General features: G+C 42.6%; 1 protein-coding gene across 39 annotated transcripts in view; it reads left to right on the top strand.

The window, feature by feature from the left end:
• The window catches only part of CACNA1C (calcium voltage-gated channel subunit alpha1 C), a 760549-nt gene that overhangs the window by 618129 nt on the left and 120834 nt on the right, over positions 1-21586 (top strand). For all 39 annotated transcript variants that reach the window (XM_043563280.1, XM_043563302.1, XM_043563296.1 and 36 more), the window contains 4 exons: positions 4512-4672; positions 5619-5844; positions 20253-20460; positions 21213-21333. In XM_043563280.1, coding sequence (XP_043419215.1) covers positions 4512-4672; positions 5619-5844; positions 20253-20460; positions 21213-21333 — 716 coding nt within the window. The remainder of the gene's footprint in view (positions 1-4511; positions 4673-5618; positions 5845-20252; positions 20461-21212; positions 21334-21586) is intronic.

Genomic DNA, 21586 nt, shown 5'->3' with positions numbered 1-21586 from the left:
AAACTCAGAAAATTATAGTCAAGTTATAATGTTCAGGCAATATTAGGGGATTCCTTTTGTAAGCCAAGTCTCCACTTTGAGGAATTAGTTACAATAACGAATTTTGTAACATGTGGGCATCATGATTCAGAATAGGATTTAAACAGTTAGGGAACAAGTTATTTAGAAAGTCTTATGCAACTTGCAGGGATTAATCAGATAACCTGTTGGAGTTTCCAGATCTTGACTTTACAGAGTTCTGAAGTGAACCCCATGGGGTTCTAAAATCTGGAAGGACTGTCTTGCCCCATCTTCAGTGAAATGAGCAGCAAGGACAAGGCACATATATAAATTTTCCTAATCTCTGATAGTCCATTTTAAGTTACTTACATATAGTATAAAAGAGTTAAATTTAATCATTTTCTGTGTTGCTTGTTCCCAGTTAAAGAAAAGATAGGAACTTATTCTAGCCACTAGAAAGAGCCTGAAATGTCCACCATTTTGCTGTTGTCTACTCTTCTAGATGCCTGACAAAAATTATATGCCAAGCAAACTCTTTTAGTAACACTGCCCTTTCCTCACCCCCACTTTCATCCCTGGGTCACAAGAGCTCCAGGCTCTCAAGTCTTGTCTTCAGCAAGACGTTAGTAAATCTACATAGAGTTTGTCTCTGCTGTTCTACCAACCTATCAGTCAAATGTCCTTACCATGTGAAATGGACTGCACTAAGTACTGTGGGTCTATATCAAAGTGTAAGACATAGTCTTTTTCCCTCAAGGATCCTATGATCTCACTGGAGAGGCAAGAACCATATACTAAAAGATAATTGACAGTATGGGGAAATGAGAAATCATTTCTTTTGGGTAACCTTTGCTGGCTCCTCCACCCCTGGCTAGGAGGCCCTTTGGTGTGTTCCTGTGGCACCTCTGTGAAGCCTGCCTTGGTGGTAAGCAAACTCTTTCATTGCTTACAAGGGTCTTTAAGCATGAGTTTTATGCAAAGGCTGTCTATCCTGTTAACTGTTGAATATCTATTACCTATCCCATGATAGTTGTTCAATACTTATTTCCTTAATGTATAACTAAAATGAGTAATGCAGACAATAAGTGTGACAGGAGTACTAAGTCTGGGAAAACTAGAAAATTTCACCACGGAGAAGCTGGGACTTGAGCTAAGCCCTAAAGAATGGCAGGACATAGGAAGGGAAGGTTCTGGCAGTTGTGGGGACAGTCCATGTAGGTGTAAAGGCAAGAGTAAGGCCCAGAATTAGGAAAAGGTAAGGTGGATCCCAGGGTGAGTGAGCGGAACTTTCCTATGGGGATGCAATGATACAGAATTTTGAAGAAGTAGATTAGGCACATTCATATCCACCTTTCTGTCCTATGTCTACATATGGGAACTTCTATTTCTACAGTAAATGACTTTTGTGCTTAGTGTGAAGGGAACATGAATAGCAGGCAAATTTCTCCTCCCTATTTTATCATTTAATTTCTATATCCTCTGTGTGTATGTAAACACACAAATAAATTTACACATTCTAATAAATCATTACATTTATTATACAGTAGGAAGTGTTGCCAGGAAACCAGTTGTCAAGCAAAGCTATATTTTGAAGAGTGGGAGGTGTATAATTATCTTTAAATACTTTCTCTGGATAGTAATTACCCCCACCCCCACCCCAGCCCAAATCCATGTGACTCCCCTGAATGGATGTGCACAGGAACAGCACATTTAACAGCCACTACCCTATCCAACAGCCACTCCTTCAGCGAGTCAGGCAGTTCTAGACCCATGGGATAGGCCTGACTATGTGGTACCTCGTATCCCAAACTCGGGACAAGAGGAACTTAATCAAGTTCTCAGTATTAAACTGACTCCAAGTCCATTTTTATATACTGTAAAGAAATGCAAACTTGATTCTTTGGACTCTGAATCACAATTATCAGTGATTTCTGTAACATAAAATTATATCTATTTAAAATATTCTTTGAAACTACAGTGTAAGCTATTTAAGACCAGATAGAAGTTTGTCCTGAAAATTCATTTTTTAGGAAAAAATTGCACCAAATTTTTCTACAGTATTAATAACCACAATAATAGGGAAGAATCAGTGTCCTGTCCTGTCAAGATAAGACTCCTCAGTACCGAGAGCTGGCAAACTCCAGAGGACCACCAAGAACCCCTTGTCCCACTCCTTTGCCCCTCTCCTCAGCCTCCCTCATCTTCATTCTTACCCAGGGTGGTATGTCTAGGAAGATGTAAGCCTCCCTACGTGCATTTCGAAACCTTAATTTTCTGACCCCAATGCATTTCTTCTCTATGCAGTGAATTACCCCCAAGTAGCATGTAAGTATCCCCTACAAAGAGATAGCACACACTAGAGATGGCATTCAAGTACCCATGATGAGGTAGGGTCAGATCAGAACATTAATTAATTAATTAATTCTTCCTTCCCTCCCTGTTCTGCAAGCCAAAAACTAAGTTCTGTCTGCAGTTCTGAGGAAACAATTCTCTTCTTAAATGTACTTCTCACTTTTCTAGTCTCCTAATAGATTTTAACAAAGATTTGGTAACAGGATTTTCCACAGACAGTAGGTAGAAAATACAGAGTGAAAACATAAATGAAGTCAAGCTGTCTTGAAAGTCAGTTTGGGGGTGGGTGGATGAATCCATAGCAGCAAGGATCTGCATTTCTAGAAACGTAGAATACAGATGTGAATACAGATATTCATGGACTATTGTTCCAAGATGCTTCTTTGTTCCTTCCCTGCCTTCTTTATTACCCACACAGGGGCACTGCCTTCTGACTGCCTGTTGGGTCTCTCTATATACATGACCTACAAGCACTTCAAATCTATTTCCTGAGCTGGGCGCCCCTACTTTCCCCTCATAGCAACTCCCTGCCCAGAGCACTGCTTCTCCTTGTCTGTACCTATATTGGCTAGAGGTGCCACTCTCCAAATCACCCCAGCTAGAAGTTTTGGCTGTCTTTCCATACCTTTCTCTCTTACCTTGCACATCCAGTCAAGCTCAAAGTCCTATTGATTCTGCCTCCAAAATTGTGGAGTGTCAACTCAGTGTCCTCTTTTCCATTAATAAAGCTACTGCCTTCATCATCTCCAGCCCAGATGGTCAAAAGAATATTTCTCATACTACCTCTGATCTAGAAGTTGTTTTGTTGTTTAGTTGGTTTTCTAAAATCAAATTCCATCATTCTCTCTCTGGAAATCATTAAGGTGGCCTCTGTAAGTCTCCCTCCCAGGCACTTCTCCACGATCCCCTTCCTTTTCTCCTTTGTTGCTACTGTCAGCATTTATTAAATGTTTGGTCATTGGAACTACCAAACATAGCTATGTATTTTCTCTGTATCTAATAAGGATGAAATTTGGGAAAGCTATAAACTCCTGCACCATAGAATTTAAAAATGTGAGTGACTCCTTGGTTTAATCTAGCTTAATGGTTCTCAACCATGGTTATAGATTAGAACCCTCTGGGGAGCTTTAAAAAATACCCAGCCCCCAGAGAATCGGATTTAATTGATTTGGAGTTGGAGCCTAGGTACTAGTGGGAGGTTATGATTGTTTTTTTAAGCTTCCCCAGGTAATTTTATGTACAGCCAGGTTTGAGAATCATTGACAGAAGTCCCTAACCAAGAGACCAAAGGAACATTTTAAGGACCATAGCTAAGCTTCCAGGGGTCCATGTGCTGTTGTATGAACTAGTATGCAGAGATGTGTGTGTATGTATGCGTGTGTGCGTGTATGCTTTTTTCTGAACAGAGGATCTAAACATTCATCAGAGTCTGAAAACATTCCATAACCCCATAAAGGCAAAGAACCTCTGATCCAGATTCAGCCCTTACACTTTACAGATGAGGCAGCATCTGGGCGAGAGACTGGGCTGGAGTCGGGGGAGAACCAAATCTGGCTCTGCCACTGTGTGATATTAATCAAGGTATTCAACCTCCATGGCCCTTAATTTACTCCTCCTCAAAATCAGGATAACACCTGCTTTTCAGGGTTATTTAAAGAATTAAAGAGAAGGCATGGAAAGTGCCTAATATGGTAACAGGCATAGATGAAGTTTCATTAATGGTAGACATTACTAGTCCTATTCCTACCATCACTACTAATAATTCTCCTAATACTTGCAATATAATTTTGAATAATGCTATTATTATAAAAAATATCTATTTATACCAGATGCAATATATGGTGTGTATATATATATATATATATATATGGATTTTATTGATCTGCACAACAACCCTGTGAGCTTGGCCCTATTCCTGTTTTACAAATGGGAAAAATCAAAGCTTACAAGGGGCAGGGCTACACCTGAGGCCATACAAGTGACAGATCCTGGTTAACTTGACATGAAGCTTATCTGTTTGCCACCAGATTGTACTGCACTGGTGAGGTCAAGTCCCTTAAGGGAAGAAAGGAAACCACTATGGTACCTTTCATATTGGAAAAAATCTGAATTTCACAGTCACCTCCCTCCTCATCCCTCTCTCCTTGCTCCTTTTCCAGCCGCTACTGGCGTCGGTGGAATCGGTTCTGCAGAAGAAAGTGTCGTGCTGCAGTCAAGTCTAATGTCTTCTACTGGCTTGTGATCTTCCTGGTGTTCCTCAACACACTCACCATCGCCTCAGAACATTACAACCAGCCCCACTGGCTCACGGAAGTCCAAGGTGAGAGGCAGCCCCTGGCACTATCCTGCTTTACTCTTGTTAACTTAGCCCTAAATCCCAGGGAGGGAATGGTCACAGGCACAAGGTTGATGGGAAAGTTGCCAGTGACCGTGGCTCTTGGCAGGCACCATGCTGGAGATACCAAGGGCCTGACAGCTTGCAAGCCCCAGAGTAAAATGTGCAACCTCATTATAAACAGATGTGGCTTACCTGTGTAGGCCCACACCATCTGCCTACCCCAACAGTCACTGTTGGGTCCAGGTGACAAGGACACATGCTGCCCCCTGTTTGGCTATCTCAACCCTTGGCTGCCAACTTCCCAGAATGGATTTTCAATACAATAGCCTGCAGGTGGACCTGCCAGAACGTGTGAGGATGAGGTGAGCAAAAAGCCAAGAAACAGGACAGTAGTGGCCTGAGCATGAGGAGCTGTCCTCAATGGGCAGTTAGTACCCTTCCCTGAACCCCTAGAAGAGGACCTCCTTAGCCAGTGCCTCAGCTCCATGCCCAGGAAGTCAGGCAGACACAGGGGCTGCATTCCAGAATGCTGGGAGGTGGACAGTCTCCCAGTGTAGAGGGCAGATGGGTGACTTGGCTCCCCCTTTTGGCTGATTGGTTTGGGCAGATTACTTACCTCTCAGAACCTCACTTCTCATCTCTGAAAAGCTGCTGGGAGGAATAAAGAAGATCAGCACACAAAGCCTTTGATGCATGGTAGATCCTCGATACATATTTACTGTGATTATTACTAGATACCCCTTTCTTGTTACTTTGGCCCCAATTGTTCTGTTCTGGCAGCAACATATGGGAGAGGTGTCCTGGCTGGGAAGGGAAGCATCTGGCTTTTTCTCCAGTGGTGATAATTACTGTTTTCTTTCTCCTCCTCCCTCCTCTCCCCACTCTCACATCTGTGTTGGGATCCTACCCCCTCTCTTGAACCCACCAGACACGGCCAACAAGGCACTACTGGCCCTTTTCACTGCGGAGATGCTGCTAAAGATGTACAGCCTGGGCCTGCAGGCCTACTTTGTGTCCCTCTTCAACCGCTTTGACTGCTTCATCGTGTGTGGGGGCATTCTGGAGACCATCCTGGTGGAGACCAAGATCATGTCTCCCTTGGGCATCTCTGTGCTGAGATGTGTCCGGCTACTGCGGATATTTAAAATCACAAGGTATTTGGTTTCTCACCTCCCTTTGGACCTGGAACTCAGGTAGAAGTTCTTCCAGAAGGCAAGGGAGGCAGAAAGTCCTGGGTGGGAGAGTAGCTGCTGTTTCTTAAGAGGTCTATCCTTGGCTCATATATGATGGAGAGGAATTTTTCTTCATTTAGATGACATATCATTTATAAGTATCTTTGACCACTGCTACCAGAGACAACTCAGTGGCACAAACAAATTTGGGATTTATTTAGTTACATAAAAGAAGTATAGAGGGGCACCTGGATGGCTCAGTCGGTTAAGCATCTTACTCTTGATCTCAGCTCAGGTCATGATCTCACAGTTCATGAGATTGAGCCCTGTGTCGGGCTCTGCACTGATACTGTGGAGCCTACTTGGGATTCTCTCTCTCTCTCTCTCTCTCTCTCTCTCTCTCTTTCTGCCCCTTCCTTGCTCACATGTGTCTCTTTCTCGCTCTCTCTCTCAAAATAAATAAATAAACTTTTAAAAAAAAGTGGAGAAGTGGGCATCCCAGGTTAACTGAAGAAGACAGAGACCCCGTCCCCTCTGTCCTTTTTTTTTTTTAATGTTTATTATTTTTGAAGTGGGGGGAGGAGCAAAGAGAAAGGAAGACACAGAATTTGAAGCAGGCTCCAGGCTCTGAGCTGTCAGTACAGAGCCCAACCTGGGGCTCAAACCCACAAATGCAAAATCATGACCTGAGCCAAAGTCAGATGCTCAACTGACTGAGCCACCCAGGCACCCCTCCCTGCTGTCCTTTGCTTTGACCGCCTTAGAACCACCTTCCATTCTCTGGGTCATTAGGTGGCTTTCAGAGATTGAGCCATCATGTTTGAATCAAGGCAGGGAGAAGAGAAAGAGCAAGGGACCAAAGCAGACACCCATCCTGGCTGAGTCAGCCCTTCCAGAGCTCTTTGAGAGATCTTACCAAAGGATCTGTTCTCATGGCCACCCCAACTGTTCGAGAGACTGAGAAATGTGGTCTTTTTCCTGTGCATGTGCTGCTGAAAATGCAGTCCAGTTTCCTTAACTGAGTAAGGATGATGGCTATCATGGCACAGATGGCTTTCACCCCTCCTTCCTCACATTCACCCCCTCTCCGTCTGCCTGTCCATCCACCCACCCGAAGACTACAGTCTCCCCAGCTCTTGGGGTCAAGCAGTGATTCTCATGAAGAGGAGGCATGGGCGGGGGCATGGGGCCAGGCAGCATGCTCTAGGACAGTCATTTCGACTGTGCTGTGACCTATTTGAGTGGTGAAATCAATTGATTGAATCACAACCATCATTTTTAAGCAGATTTATTGACATATAATTTACATACTATAATTCATGCCTCTAAAGTGTACAGTTCAGTGTTTTTCTGTACATTTACAGAACTTTGCAACCATCACCACAATTTAGTTTTAGAACATTTTTATCACCCCAGAAAGAAACCCATACCCACTCCTCATTCTCCCCACATTCCTCCCAGCAGCAACCAATAAAATTTACTTTCTATTTCTGTAGATTTCCCTATTCTTGACAATTACTGTAAGTGACATCATGCAGTCTGTGGTGTTTTGCGACTGGGCTTCTTTCACTTATGTAATGGTTTCAAGATTCACCCATGTTGTACCATGTGTCAGTACTTTATTCCTCTTTATGGCTGAATAATATTCCATTCTGTGGATACGCATTTTGTTTGTATGTTCATTCATCAGTTGATGGATATTTGGTTTATCTTTACCTTTTGGCTACTATGAATAATGCTGCTATGAATATTCATGTGTAAGTTTTTGTATGGGTTTTCAGTTTCATTTCTCTTAGATATATAACTAGGACTAGAATTTTTAGGTCATCTGATAACTGCACATTTAAGATTTTGAAAAACCGCCAAACTGTTTCCAAAGAGACTGCACCATTTTGCATTCCCACTGGTGATGTATATGGGTTCCAATTTCTTCACATTCTCATTTTCAGTGAAAGATTTAAATAGAATAGGAAACTCTCAGAAGGCCTCACATGAACATAAGCATTGTTTCTTAAAAATCTTTGAGATATATGTCTGAGTTGCAGTAGGTTGTGGTCAACCTTGAAGGGACGTATCAGAAACATGTGAAAGGGAGGAGGCTCAAACTCTGACAAACCTCCTCTTTGTAAGAGTCTCTGCTTTGGGATCCCAACTGATAATAGGGCCACTGAAACCATCAGTTGTATTGTATTGGGAAAAGAGGGAGTGGGCTCAGTATCTTTCATTCAGGGATTTGAACGTAACCATACCTGCTTGATGTGTTCTGAACATGGCTGTATGAGTAGTCAGGGCTTGCAACACTGCCCTCAGTTTGTTGTTCTCTTTATGGCTCTCTCAGCAGCCGCCAGCGCACATTCCTGGGGTGCTGTCGAAGGTCAGATGAGAGAAGGCATTTAAACAGTGCCAGGCCCAGGGACACTCAGCAGCCAGAAGACTTATTATTAACCTGTTTATTATCTTTGTTGTTATTTGGAGGACGGAGAGGTGGGGCCCTGAGAGCCACCTACACATATACAGTCTCTTACTTCTGTTTCTCTCCCATGTTCCTACTATGCATCAAGCTCTGAGAGATAAGGGAAGAGAGGTATGGTATGACCTGAACCCAGGAGAAGTTTAAAGTCTGGCTAGGGAGATGGAGTTTGTGCATATGAAACCATTGAAATAAAATCTAAGACAGAATAAAATGAGCTGGCAAATGTTGGGACAAGGATGGGAATACATGCTATTAGAAGTTGGGAAAAGGAGAAAGTCCCTGGGGAATGTTTAATGTCACAGGATGGACTTCAAGGACATGCAGAATTTAAACCCACAAGTTTAATGTTCCTGAGCAAACACCTCCCTTCCCCTCACCCCAGAAAAAACTCTTTCTGTATGCCCTGAATATCTTGACATTACAGAAAACCCTTGGCTTGTTACTAAAAGTGGTAGAAATATAATAACAATTATTGTTAATATGCATCAGTACTTACTCTGTGCACCTAGTGTGGTCTGGCTTTTTTCACTTGACTCATCTTCACAATTAACTGTAAGAGAGGGTCAGAGGAGTGTACTATTATCATGATTCCCATTTTATAGATGAGGAAACTGTGGTTTAAAGATTTAAGTCACTTACCCAAGCCACACAAGCTGCTCAGGGATGAATCTGGGATTAAGTAGCAGATCTGTGTCTGACCTCAGGTTCTGTGCTCCTAACCATGACCATGAACTGTGAAGTTGACTGCTGAACTGTCTTGTCTTTATCCCAGAGGTGTGCCTTAAAGGATTTTTACATATGGATTCTTGTTGTTGGATATTTGCTGATTCTACCTGTTCCTCCTTGGGTCTGGTAAAAGCTATTTTTCACTTGGAGTTTTCAGTGCCTCCTAAATAGTTCTCAAAAGTCTATGTGTTTGGGGGTTTGTTTTTGCTTTTGTTTTTTAGATTCCTATAGAAAAGAATTCTTGTTCCTAGATATTGTCATAGAGTCTTGAAGAGATTTGACATTCATTCTATTTCTAATCAATAATTTATCTACTTCTAAGCGGAAACTATTGCCAAGAAGCCATTTTTAAAAATCTGTCTTTGTCAGAGAGCTTCCCATAGTCTCTCCAAAAGAAAGATTAGTGGTATTTCAGATCTCTGTAAAGTCTATAAACAGAATAATTTCATTATCTAATTGGAAGTTACTTTGGCAAAGGCCATCATCTTCCTGTTTTGCAAGCCTCCAACCCCTCGGGTGCTTTTGGAAAACAACATAGAGACTATAACTATGTGGGGAATCCCATGCCCCTTCTGAACCTTGTCTCCAGTATACTCCAGTGACCAAGAAAATGCCTAAAATATGGTCTGGGAGTGGACATCTGGTCTCTAGAGATGGGTCATCTTGAGATGGTCCTGTCATCAAGCAAGCATATTTCTCTATCTTCTTTTAAAACCTCTTAGAGAAAATTTTGTAGTATCTCAGTATTATTAGTATGTTAAAAAAGCATTTTTTCACAGTGCATTCTGACCCAGTGATTGTGACTCTCAGACACAGCTAAACTCAATAAGAGCTCATGAAGGACCCACACCTCTAGAGATTTCGACCAGCAACTTCTAGAGAGTTCCATACTGGTAATCCAGTGACCTCACTTTGAGAAACGCTGGTCTAATTTCCTGCTGCTGTCCTTTGTCCACTTCCCTGTCTTAAAATATGGACCTTCATATACAATTGGAAACCTTTATTCTTTCATCTGCTTTCCCTTCTCTATACTGTAGCCCCTAATCATGTTAAGATTGTACTTTGATAGTTCCTGACTGGGAAAACATATAATGATAAAGAGCTACTATGAATTCAGCAAAGTCTTTAAATTATTTTAATTTTATTAATTCGTATACACTTGTATACATTTGAAAAGTGGTAATGTACACACAAGATGACTGTCTGTTTATCTAGAGTGCTGTAATGTTTGGTGTATCCATGGATTTGTGGACGCCTTCCTAAAATTCCAAGCTTCCCTTACCTCACCCAAGACCTGCACTCTAAGTTTGGAATACTGACCTAGACTAAGAACCCTCAACCATGATGTCAAGACACAATGGTATGTCCAGAGCAGTTGAACAGTGCATAGCAATAATTTGTTATTATAGGAGATGAAATACCAAAGTTTATGAACAGTTAGTTTTCTAAAAAGTAAATGCAAATAAATTCAAGATTGTTCCTGTAACACCCTCACTGTTGGTCATTTGCATTCCCAAATGCTTTTATGAATGGGCAAGAATGGGCTAGAGTTACCACTCTTCATGTTACCTGAAGGGAGCAGAAGTTTTTGATATATGATGAATATGAATATGATACATGAAGAAAATGAATTTTCAGCATGCCTATTTTTGTGTATTTTGTCAAAATCTGAGAATTCATTAGAGAGTATACTGTGCGTATGAATACCATCCATCCTACATGTCTCATAAAAAAAAAAAAGAAAGAAAGAAAGACTGGGAACCCTGCACTGGACTGTAAATCAGTTGACTACTGAGTGTTAATAATATTGGGAGTGGTAAATTACCACTAAATTATGAAATAGGGAAGGCAAGATTCCTGCCTCAGTGAGAACAGAGAGGCATACATGTGGCCAAAATATTTGTCATCTTTTGATACATTACCCATGACAGTGGGCCTTCCAGCCAAGTAATAGATTGGATTCTTTCTCCTGCTTTGAGGTTTTACAGGGCTCTTGAATGTTGCCAGTTTTTAATATCAAGTATGTCTACTCTTTGTCAGTCCAGTCTGACTTATTCTACAGGGAGGAAGAAAGACCTCAGTTAGACTAAATCTGGATGTGATTTCAATTTACTAATTGCATTTCATTTTTTATAAAGTTTGTTTTTAAATGCACTGAAATCCCTCCAGCCCTTGCTGTTTTCTCTCTTAAACCTTAAATCCATTTCTTTCTCCTACTGCTCCTCCCCTGTGGCTCCCTTCCCAGGCCCTGAAATGTGAGTTTGGGCTGACTCAGCATAGACAGATTTACAGATGAATCATGACCACATATGGGCTCCATAGAGCCCCAAGGTGAGAGCCTTTCGCAAATTCTCCAGGCTCTAAATGTCTCCATTTCAACTGCCAGAATCTGACCATGAGCATCAGATCCACCTCCACACTGCCCTGACCCTCCCCACTCTAGCCCTCCTCTTCTCAGGACACTGTGGAGGCTCTGAGCTCCTTACGGACCATTATTAAAGAGATATGTTTGGCATCTGCCCAGTTCCCAGGCCAGAGTCTATGGAGAAGGCAGCTCAGACTCAAGAGCCTGCTCACTGCCTTCAGCATGAAGTGTGGTTATTCTCTGGAATGGTGACTGGCTGGTATTATCTACTGGGGATTAAGAAGACCCAGATGAGGATGACTTGAATGTGTTCCTTCCCTAACCCTGACATATCTGGTACAGGGGCCCACTAGTGAACACTGAGTAGCTCTGCGGTCCAGGAGCTCAGAGGAGCACAATCCCAAGGTAATCCCAAGATGAAGACCAGATGACCTTGCCAGCATGACAGGGTTACATTCCCCTACTGGGAATGTATTCTCAGTGCAACCAAGGCCTCTTATGCAAACAGAGAAGACAAGACCTTTGAACTTGTTATCCAAGGCAGGGTTTGACTCTAAAGCAAAACACATAAACTGTGCATTCTCCTAGAATGGAAGGGGCAGAGGTTGATATCAGCAGGAACTAAACTGGTAGATTTGGCCTTGAGCTCCAAGCTGTCCCAGACCCTGACCACGATAGTATAGAATTCTCTGGCTCTTCCTGGACCAACACATACCTAGTTCAGCCTCCTACCTCACTAATCCTTCCAGGCTCTATTGTGTCTTACAGAACCAGAGGCCAACTTTACTGAAAGGCTAGTCCTTGTATACCCACCTTGTACATCCCTGTGGCAAAGCTGAGCTTCCTCCTTGAATGAACCTTCTGTGCTTCGCCTAGTTATCTTATGTGACCTGCATTTCTCCTCCCTTCCTTAGGAATATTGTATAGAAGCCTCATACCACACAGATTCACCACATGAAATTTGCTTTATAAATACTCTACCAACAATAGATCACTACCACCAACACTGAGAGGAGTTTTATTTTGGAGAGGGTTGGGGTGTTTTTACCCCTCAGGACAAGAAGAGTTGGGACAGGTATAAATTTAGCTATGAACCTCTCTGGAACAGAGAGGAAGTAGGGTGGAGCATTTTCAAAGCACCCTAAAGCTATTAGTACTGTTATTTTGAAGGTCTTTTATTTATAGCAGACTCGATGCTCTCCTCCATACCTAGACTGTAAAGAACCCTGCCCTGAGCTATTTGAAGCAAAAGTTCACAAGATGAAAGTTCCAGTTCAAGCAAGGTTCAGGCCACTTTCTGCCACTAAAGATAAGGGAGAAGTCCACAGGGCCCAAACAGACTTAGCAGAAAGAATGATGGAGATACAATACCCCTGAACACATGGTGGTCATTTAAGCCAAGAGAGGCAGAGGGGAAAGCTAGCAAAAGTGAAGCCATAGTCAGCAAGTGAAAGAATTTAGGTAACAAAGAAATTGTCTGGATCAGAAAACCCTCACATGCACCCTACTTTAAAGAGAGAACAGTGGGCTAGGTTGTATGGAGGATGGGGTGGGCAAAGACACACTTTGTAGAGAATGATTTAGAGCCACAGGAGAATTGAAAAGTTGAAAGGATGACCATAGCCAGTGGAGTGTCTGAGGTGGTGGGGTGGAGGGAGGGGAGTCTTTAAAGCTGGGCATGTGCATCTGGGGCTGTGAATCCCCAAATACAGAATGAGACTTCTGTGTACGTGGATGTGTGTGTGTGCACTGTTCTGAAGACGAGATGCTCAGTTTTCCTGTCTCTCTATGAGGCCCGGACATTAAATAGTTTGTTCTGCTGCTGCTCACCTTTCTCCAAAGATGTTCATTTTTGGTGACTGTGTGTGCTTCAGTGGTTTTAATTGATTAGGATAAAACCCTCAGATGATTGCTAATATGCCACTAACTCTTTTAGTTTTTATGTCTAGAAGCTAATGTATCTAAAAACGAGAGTGATTCTGAGATCTGAGGCATCGTCTGATCTGCATGTCATGGTGATAACAGCCACCAAGAATCATATTGACATTAAGGAAGAGAGAGCTTCAGGACTTGCATGGCTGCCAGCATTTCATTTAAATGCTACTTCATGTCACCCTTCCCAGAGGCTGCCACCTGTCACCTACAATTCTCATTGATATCAGTGGTAATGAGGCCCCCGCCCTATCTGCTGCTATCAGCCAAGGTGTGGGAGGCTCCAAAATCCAGCTCTTCTCTGACCCCTAATTGTGTTCTTTGCCACATCAGTTCAGCAGTCCCTTTGTCTCAGTCCTTTAGAAAGCACATAAAACGTCTCCAACCATGTGCACATTAGGGATGGACACCTTCTGTTCAGCAAGCTGTATGCCCCTCGTAATGCCAGACTACTGGCACCAGCTCTCCTCCCTTAATTCTGCTCCAAAGGAACAGAAAGTACAGGTGGCAAGCCAGCTACAGGGCAGACCCCACCTTGCCCCTATTGAATGGAAAGCAACTGAAAGTTGAAGATAAACAGCATAAACAGCCATTTGTTTCTTTGTCTTCACTGTGTCTTAACTGTGTGACTGGTCCTAAATGCATTATCTTTTCAGTCTGGGTGTTTTTCATGAGGAAGGTAGGATGCCATCAGTTTATCTGGTTGCAGTTTGTCCCTTAAAGTCTGGTTCAAGCCCTTCAACCCACAACCATTGGTTTTCAGCCACCAGGATGGGAGTTCTTCCACAAAGGAGACACATGTTCACAGAACTCTTTGGGAAATCCTACTGCAAGGGTCTCAAAGCCATAACAACCCTATCTTCTATACATAATCAACTTTATACATAATCACTTTCAACCCTATACATAATCACTTTTTTCTTTTTTTGTTAAGATATAATTGGCATATATATTAGCCATTATATATAACATTATATTAGTTTCATGTGTACATAATGATTCGATATTTGTATACATTGCACAGTGATCCCCACAATAAATCTAGTTAACGTCTGTCACCCTAAATAGTTTCAAATTTTGTGTGTGTGATGAGGATTTTTTAAATTTACTCTCTTAGAAGCTTTCAAGTATACAATACAGTATGATTGACTATAGTTACCATGCTATCCATTCCATCCCCAGACTTATTATAACTGGAAGTGTGTAAATTTGACCCCCTTCATCCAGTTTGCACATCCCCCAACCCCAATCACCTATCTATTCCCTTAATACATAATAGTTGGACTTAATGTCAGGCAGTGCAATAGTCAGGAATCTCAAAAACTCTACCCATGAACTTAGGGAAGTTATAGGAAAAGAAATGATGTGAGAGAGGTGTTTTCAGGCAAAGTATGTTTGACTTAAGTACATGTGTGAGAGGCCACCACCACCCCACCCCTTCTCCTGACACACATACACAGAACTATCTTGTAATCCCATGTCCCTTGCTTTCCCCTCCAGTAGGTATAAATGTGTCACATTTATAGTAAGATTCATTCGTTCATTCAACAAAATATTCATTGATCACCTCCTTTGACTAGCCATTGTTCTAAGCACTAAGGATACAAACAAAGCAAGTGAATTCCCTGCTCTCATGGACATTACATTCTCATGGCAAGTGGTAATGAATATATTAAATAGTGGGAATAGGAGATATATGTGGTCAAGGGAGGACCACTGTAGTGAGGGGACATTTGAACAGAGGCCTGCAGGGACTGAAGAAATGAGCCACACAGAGTTCTGGCGGAAACCTCTGTATACAGCAGAAAAACAGGGACCAGGGCAGGAGTATGCATGGAGGCTGGGGGAGCAGCGGGGGACCAGTGGGCTGGAGCAAAAGTGGTGGGGAGAGTGGGAGGAGATGAGGTCACTGAGGCAGTAGAGGCCAATTCCGCATGATCTGTTAGGCCTTCCAATGGGAAGCAAGAGCATGAAGCAGTATTGAGGTTTAATGTGACTTACATTTAACAGGGCCTCCTGCTGCAGTGGTGTGGAGTACATAGATGATTGTGTACTTCCCATTGTATGGTGTCAGGAAGTATGTAGCATCAGTTTGTCTCGTTATTGGTGATTCTAAGTGTAGAAACTTGGTTAAGTGGGTATCTGCCAGATTTCTCCACTGTTGAGGTACCCTTTCCCTTTATGATTAATAAGTAATCTATGGAGTGATATTTTGAGAGTATGTGAATACCCTACTCCCCAGTGACCTTTCACCTAGTGGTTTTAGCATCCATGATGATCATTACTGAATTCGTTGCTAATGCTAAATGGTTATTTTTTTAATTTTATTTATTTATTTTGAGAGAGAGAGAGAGAGAGAGCAGGGAAGGGGCAGAGAGAGAGGAAGAGAATCCTAAGCAGGCTCCATGCTGTCAGCACAGAACCTAATACACAGGGCTTGATCCCATGAACCCATGAGATCACGACCTGAGCCAAAATCAAGAGTTGGCCTCTTAACCAACTGAGCCACCCAGGTGCCCCCAAAATGGTGATTTTCTGATTCTATCATTCATTCATACATTTGTGTTATCCATTTGACATATTCTATAAAGGAAACCTCTACCTCCTTTTTTAAATATCGATAGATTTACATTGTTTTTCAGTATGTTATAATCCATTACTATCAATTAAAAAAAAGTATGGTGGAGCGCCTGGGTGGCTCAGTCAGTTAAGCATCTGACTTCAGCTCAGGTCATGATCTCGCAGTTTGTGGATTTGAGTCCCCACATCAGTCTCTGTGCTGACAGCTCAGAGCCTGGAGCCTGCTTCGGATTCTGTGTCTCCCTCTCTCTGCCCCTCTCCTGCTTGTGCTCTCTCTCTGCCTCTCAAAAATAAATAAATGGTAAAAAAAAAAAAAAAAAAAAAAAAAAAGTATGGTGCATTTGAGGGCTTTTTACCTGAGATGCATATAGTGTGGAGAAAGGCTGCAGGGAGCAAGTGTTGAACAGGGAAACCTGTCAGGATGTGGGATTGCTGGCTTGGCTGGTGACAGAGTATGGGAAGTGGCCAGATTCAGGCTTTGCTTGGAATATGGGACCACAGAGCTTGCTTCCAGAGACTTCAGGATGACTGCAAGTGTTGTGTCTTGGGCCAGAAACTATGGGAGATGATGGTGTTGGAGTTCTGTCATTCCACACATCTCATGTTGTGAGCCCACCCCTGGCTGACCAAGAGAAGTGCAGACTTTCCCTGGATACCTCGAGGGACATGGGGAAGCGTGAGAAGAGTCCTCACTTTTAGTCAAACACTCCGCCCATTGCCTGCCCCTCTGACCATTACAGCCCCATACCTGCTCCACTGCTGGCCCCCCAGGCCACTCACTATCTGCCATCTTTCATGCCCAATGTTTCCAAAGAGTTCTTCTCCACTAGATGACTCATTTTGTTTCTCTACCACAGCCTCCACTTTCCCAGAACTCCAGGCACTCCTCCCACATCCCCTTTCCTCTCTGCCTCCTGCCTGCTCCACTCCACCAAACCTCTGTCCAGTCAGGGGCCTCCTTATCTGGCTTCCCATTGGGTCCCCATGGCTGTCACACACCTCTGAATCTCAGTTGTGAGCCTGGTTTGAGTTATTTCCCTCATGTCCATGTGCCTCATGAAAATTAAGGCTTCAACCTTCTTTGACCATAAAGGCTTTTCCAGAATATTCCATGACAGTTGAACACACAGATCTCTAGGGGGTTCTGTGACCTTAATCCATATATACTCTTCCCTCTGATACAGCTGGAAAATCTTGTTATAAATATGCTCTAAAGTTACTGGTTCCTAAATACCAGTCTACTGACAAGTTTTGGAGTGGTAGAATGAAAATCACTCAAGTCCCAGCACCAGAGATTATGATTTCATGGTTCCAGGGTGAGGCCTGGGAATCAGTATATACAAAATGACCAAACTCCTCTGCAGTTTCCTCTCCAGTGTGGGAACACTGCTCTAAATGTAAGAAGGGCAGGTATCCAAGCCCCAGAGAGGTTCTCTTACTTCTGGCTTTAAGCAGAGCAAATATTACAATCTCTAGCCTATTGGGGTGACAGGCAGTCTCTCACAGTAATACTAGGTTGGACAGAATTTATCTGAGGACAAAGATGGGGAGAATGGAAGAAAAAAACTTCTGATCTTTGCCTTCAAGAACTCAGAGCCTATTTGGAGGAGATGAGACTGTCACAAATGAAAAACACTGAAGAGCATTTATAGAACAGATACAAATAAATGTATATTAATATTCTGCAAACAGAGGAAGAATGGCTGGCAGGCAAAATAGAGGTAGAGAACGGCTGAATTTGTGAAGGAGAAAGGAGCATTAAAGACGCCAGGCTGGGAAGAAGTTCACGTTTACATCCAAACTGTTGGCCCATCTGCTTCTTTCACCTAATATGGAACTATTCTCTGGAGAGAAGTACCCAAGCTGGGGGTGCAGCTATGAGGCTATAATGGGGGTGGTTTGCATGTCACTCTTTTAAACAGCAAAAGCAATTCACTACATATATTGGTAATAAGCTGGGAATGCCTTAAGTGGAGGCAGTCAAGACTGTGACCTGGAAGGCAGACAGGCCAGAGGTGGAGCTAAGGAAGTGAGATTTCTCAGTTGCACATGCTCCAGTTAGAGGCTGTGTTCTTTTTGCTACAGTGCATTTCCTTATCATGACAGGCCCAAGCTTCATCCAGCAGCCATTAGCAACCCACACGCACACCCCTTTTCCAAGAGGAAGGGATTTTCCCAAGGCTATAATGAAGAACCTCTGTATTTACAGTGGAGAAAAGGACTGTGACTATAATGACTGGGAGCCTCCTCTCCAAGGAGCCCCATCTCTTCCCAGAAAGACCTCCCTGCCTTACTCATAGACCTCTTTGGTTTCTGGTAACCCAGGAGTTCCTAAACTTCCCTGCTTATCAGAATCATCTGGAATGCTTGTCAAAAATACAAGTTTCTGGGCCCCAAACTATAGCTATTGAATGAGAATCTCCAGAAGAGACTTTTTAAAAAACCAAATCTTTGGACAGGGTAAATCTGGGAAACCTCACTAAACCTTGTACCCTCTCTTAGGGGTGCCTGGGCTGAGGGCAGCATTCTTGGGAAAAAAATTAATGTGTTTTTCTGTCTAAAGACTGCTAGTGATAACAGTAATTATTAACCTTTATCAACTGTGTGCCAGGCACTATACTAGGGTGTTTTTTTTAAGAGTCGGAATTATATTTTTTCCAGTTTTATTGAGGAATAATTGGCACACATCACTGTATAAACGTAAGGCATATAGCATGATGGTTTGATTTACATATATTAGGAAATGATTACCACAGTAAGTTTAGTTAACATGTGTCATCTTATATAGATACAATAAAAATAAAAGGAAAAGATTCCCTCCTTTTGATGAGAATTCTTAGGATCTTCTCTGAACAACTTTCTGGTATATCAGTGTCAACCATAGTCATCATGATGTACGTTACATCATCATGTACAGGTCATCATGACCTATTTATCTCATAACTGGAAGTTTGTACCTTTTGACAACTTCATCTAATTCTCCCCGCCTCTGCCCCCTGCCTGTGGTAACCACAAATCTGATCTCTTTCTTCTACAAGTTAGGTGATTTTTTGCTTTCTTGTTTTGCTTTTAGATTCTACATAAAAATGAAATCATGCAGTATTTGTCTTTCTCTGTCTGACTTATTTCACTTAGTGTAATGTCCTCAAGTCCATCCATGTTGTCATAAATGATATGATTTCCTCTTTTTTATGGATGAATAATATTCCAGTGTGTGTGTATTATATACACCACAAGTTCTTTGTCCATTCATCCATCAATAGACACTTGGGTTGTTTCCATATCTTGGCTATTATAAATAATGCTGCAATGAACATGGGGGCACAGATATCTTTTTCAGTTAGTGTTTTCATTTCCTTTGGATATATTCCCAGAAGTGGAATTGCTGAATCATATGGTGGTTGATTTTCCATTTTTTTGAGGAACTTCCATGCTCTTTTCCATAGTAGCTGCACCAATTTACATTCCCACCAGCAGTGCACAGGGTTCCCTTTTCTCCACATCCTTGCCAACACTTGTTACCTCTTGTCTTTTTGATGATGGCCATTCTAACAGGTGTGAGATGATACCTCACTGTGGTTTTAATTTGCATTTCCTCAATGGCTGGTGATGTTAAGCATCTTTTCTTGTACTTGATGGCCATTCATATATCTTCTTTGTAAAAATGTCTATTCAGGTCCTGTGTCAAATTTTTGAATTGGATTATTTGGGGCTTTGCTTTTTGGTCATTTCGTTTTGTTTTTGCTTTTGAGTTGCCTGTGTTCTTTATATATTTGGATATCAACGCCTTATCAGATATATGTTTGCAAATATTTTTTCCTGTTTCATAGGTTGTCTTTTCACTTTGTTGATGGTTTATTTTGCTGACCAGAAGCTTTTTTACTTTGATGTAGTCCCACTTGTTTAGTCTTTATTTTGTTGTTTAGAGAGCTGCTTTTTTTTTCCTCATGTAATATTCCCAATTGCTACTGTTGTCTCTATTTTCTTGGATGATGAGGTAAATAGAAGGGAAGTTATGTGACTTGCCCAACTGCAACTAGCAGGTAGCAACTTGTGGAGTTAGACTGGAACTCAGGCTTCTCACTTCTTAGTTCCCTCTATTTGCCATTACACATTACTGATCCTGGAACATTGAATTAACTAGCTCCACACTCTGTGAGCTTACCAGCCCAGTTCACACCACCACCACTATAGGAATGAAGGGGCAAAAGGAATTATAATTTATCTTAAAATTTCTAGTGGATGCGTGAATGAGGAGTGATGTTAAGGAAAGCATAGAAAAAGGATGCTAATCTCCCTCATGCTGGTCCTCAGGTACTGGAACTCCTTAAGCAACCTGGTGGCATCCTTGCTGAATTCTGTGCGCTCCATTGCCTCCCTGCTGCTACTCCTCTTCCTCTTCATCATCATCTTCTCCCTCCTGGGGATGCAGCTCTTTGGAGGAAAGTTCAACTTTGATGAGATGCAGACTCGGAGGAGCACATTTGATAACTTTCCTCAGTCCCTCCTCACCGTGTTTCAGGTATGGACTCTTCTCTGCTGGGATTATGAGCGGGAGGGTGGTTGAGTGGCAGGGTTGAGTTTGGGTGGGAAGATGGAGTCTTGAAAAGGTGGTGGAAAGCTTCACCCTTACACTGGGCAGCCAAAGCCAGCCTAGATCAGTCATGGAGGGACCATGCCCAGTTGAGTCCTGAGTTCTTGTAGTTCCCCCTACCCTCAGTCCCCCATGGAATTCCACTGTTGTATGAACCACTGGGGTAAAAAAATCTAAATGAGTAGTTTAAAAACTCTTGCTTAACCACAGAAACTTCAGATAAATTCTGCAGGAAAGCCTAAAGTATAAACAAAGGAAAGCAAACTGCCCTCATTGGGAGAGGACAGGGTGATGGGGCTCTGTCTTTCCTACCCACCATTCTTGCCCCTTGTTACTCTTTCAATGAATACATTCATATTTGCAAAGGGCCCTGAGGAATGGCTGATGGCAGCCATCTTGTGCACTGCATGTGAGTAGAAAGAGATGCTTTGACCAAGAACGCCTTTCAGTCACTTCTCAAATAATATCATGCCAGTGCACTTTGTCTAAGTATAGGGTCAAACTTGCCCAGGTCAGTAGTTCAGAGCCCCTGGGAGGAAAACTGGGGGCCAAGAGGAGGGAAAGAGGTGGAAAAGAGATTTTAGACATTTTTGTTAACATAGTGGGGCAGGGCAGGGGAGTTTTGGGGTTTGCTGTTGGTCTAACGCTGTGTCCCTTATTGGTGGGAATGTGTCATTCAGATCCTGACCGGGGAGGACTGGAATTCGGTGATGTATGATGGGATCATGGCTTATGGCGGCCCCTCTTTTCCAGGGATGTTAGTCTGTATTTACTTCATCATCCTCTTCATCTGTGGAAACTGTATCCTTTGCTCCTGCCTCCCCGCCCCTGCCGCCTCACCCTCCCTCAGCCTGCAGCACGATGCCAAATACGTGTGCCCAGCAGGTCCTGACTTGGGGTTGAAAACTGTGGTTGCCCATCCACAGGGTCCCCAGGCAAGCAGGGGAAAGGTGTGCTCTGGGAAGAAAACGTTTCCTGTCCCAGAACCACCTTAACTGTGGAGGCAGGTCTTGGTGAAAGCCTGGCTCTTTGGCAGAGGCGGGGATGTAAGTTT

This window comes from Prionailurus bengalensis, chromosome B4 (genome assembly GCF_016509475.1).
Source record: "Prionailurus bengalensis isolate Pbe53 chromosome B4, Fcat_Pben_1.1_paternal_pri, whole genome shotgun sequence".
In the NCBI taxonomy this organism is placed as follows: Eukaryota; Metazoa; Chordata; class Mammalia; order Carnivora; family Felidae; genus Prionailurus; species Prionailurus bengalensis.
Note: the sequence above shows the minus strand (reverse complement) of the source record. Positions and strands in the feature narration are given on the sequence as shown.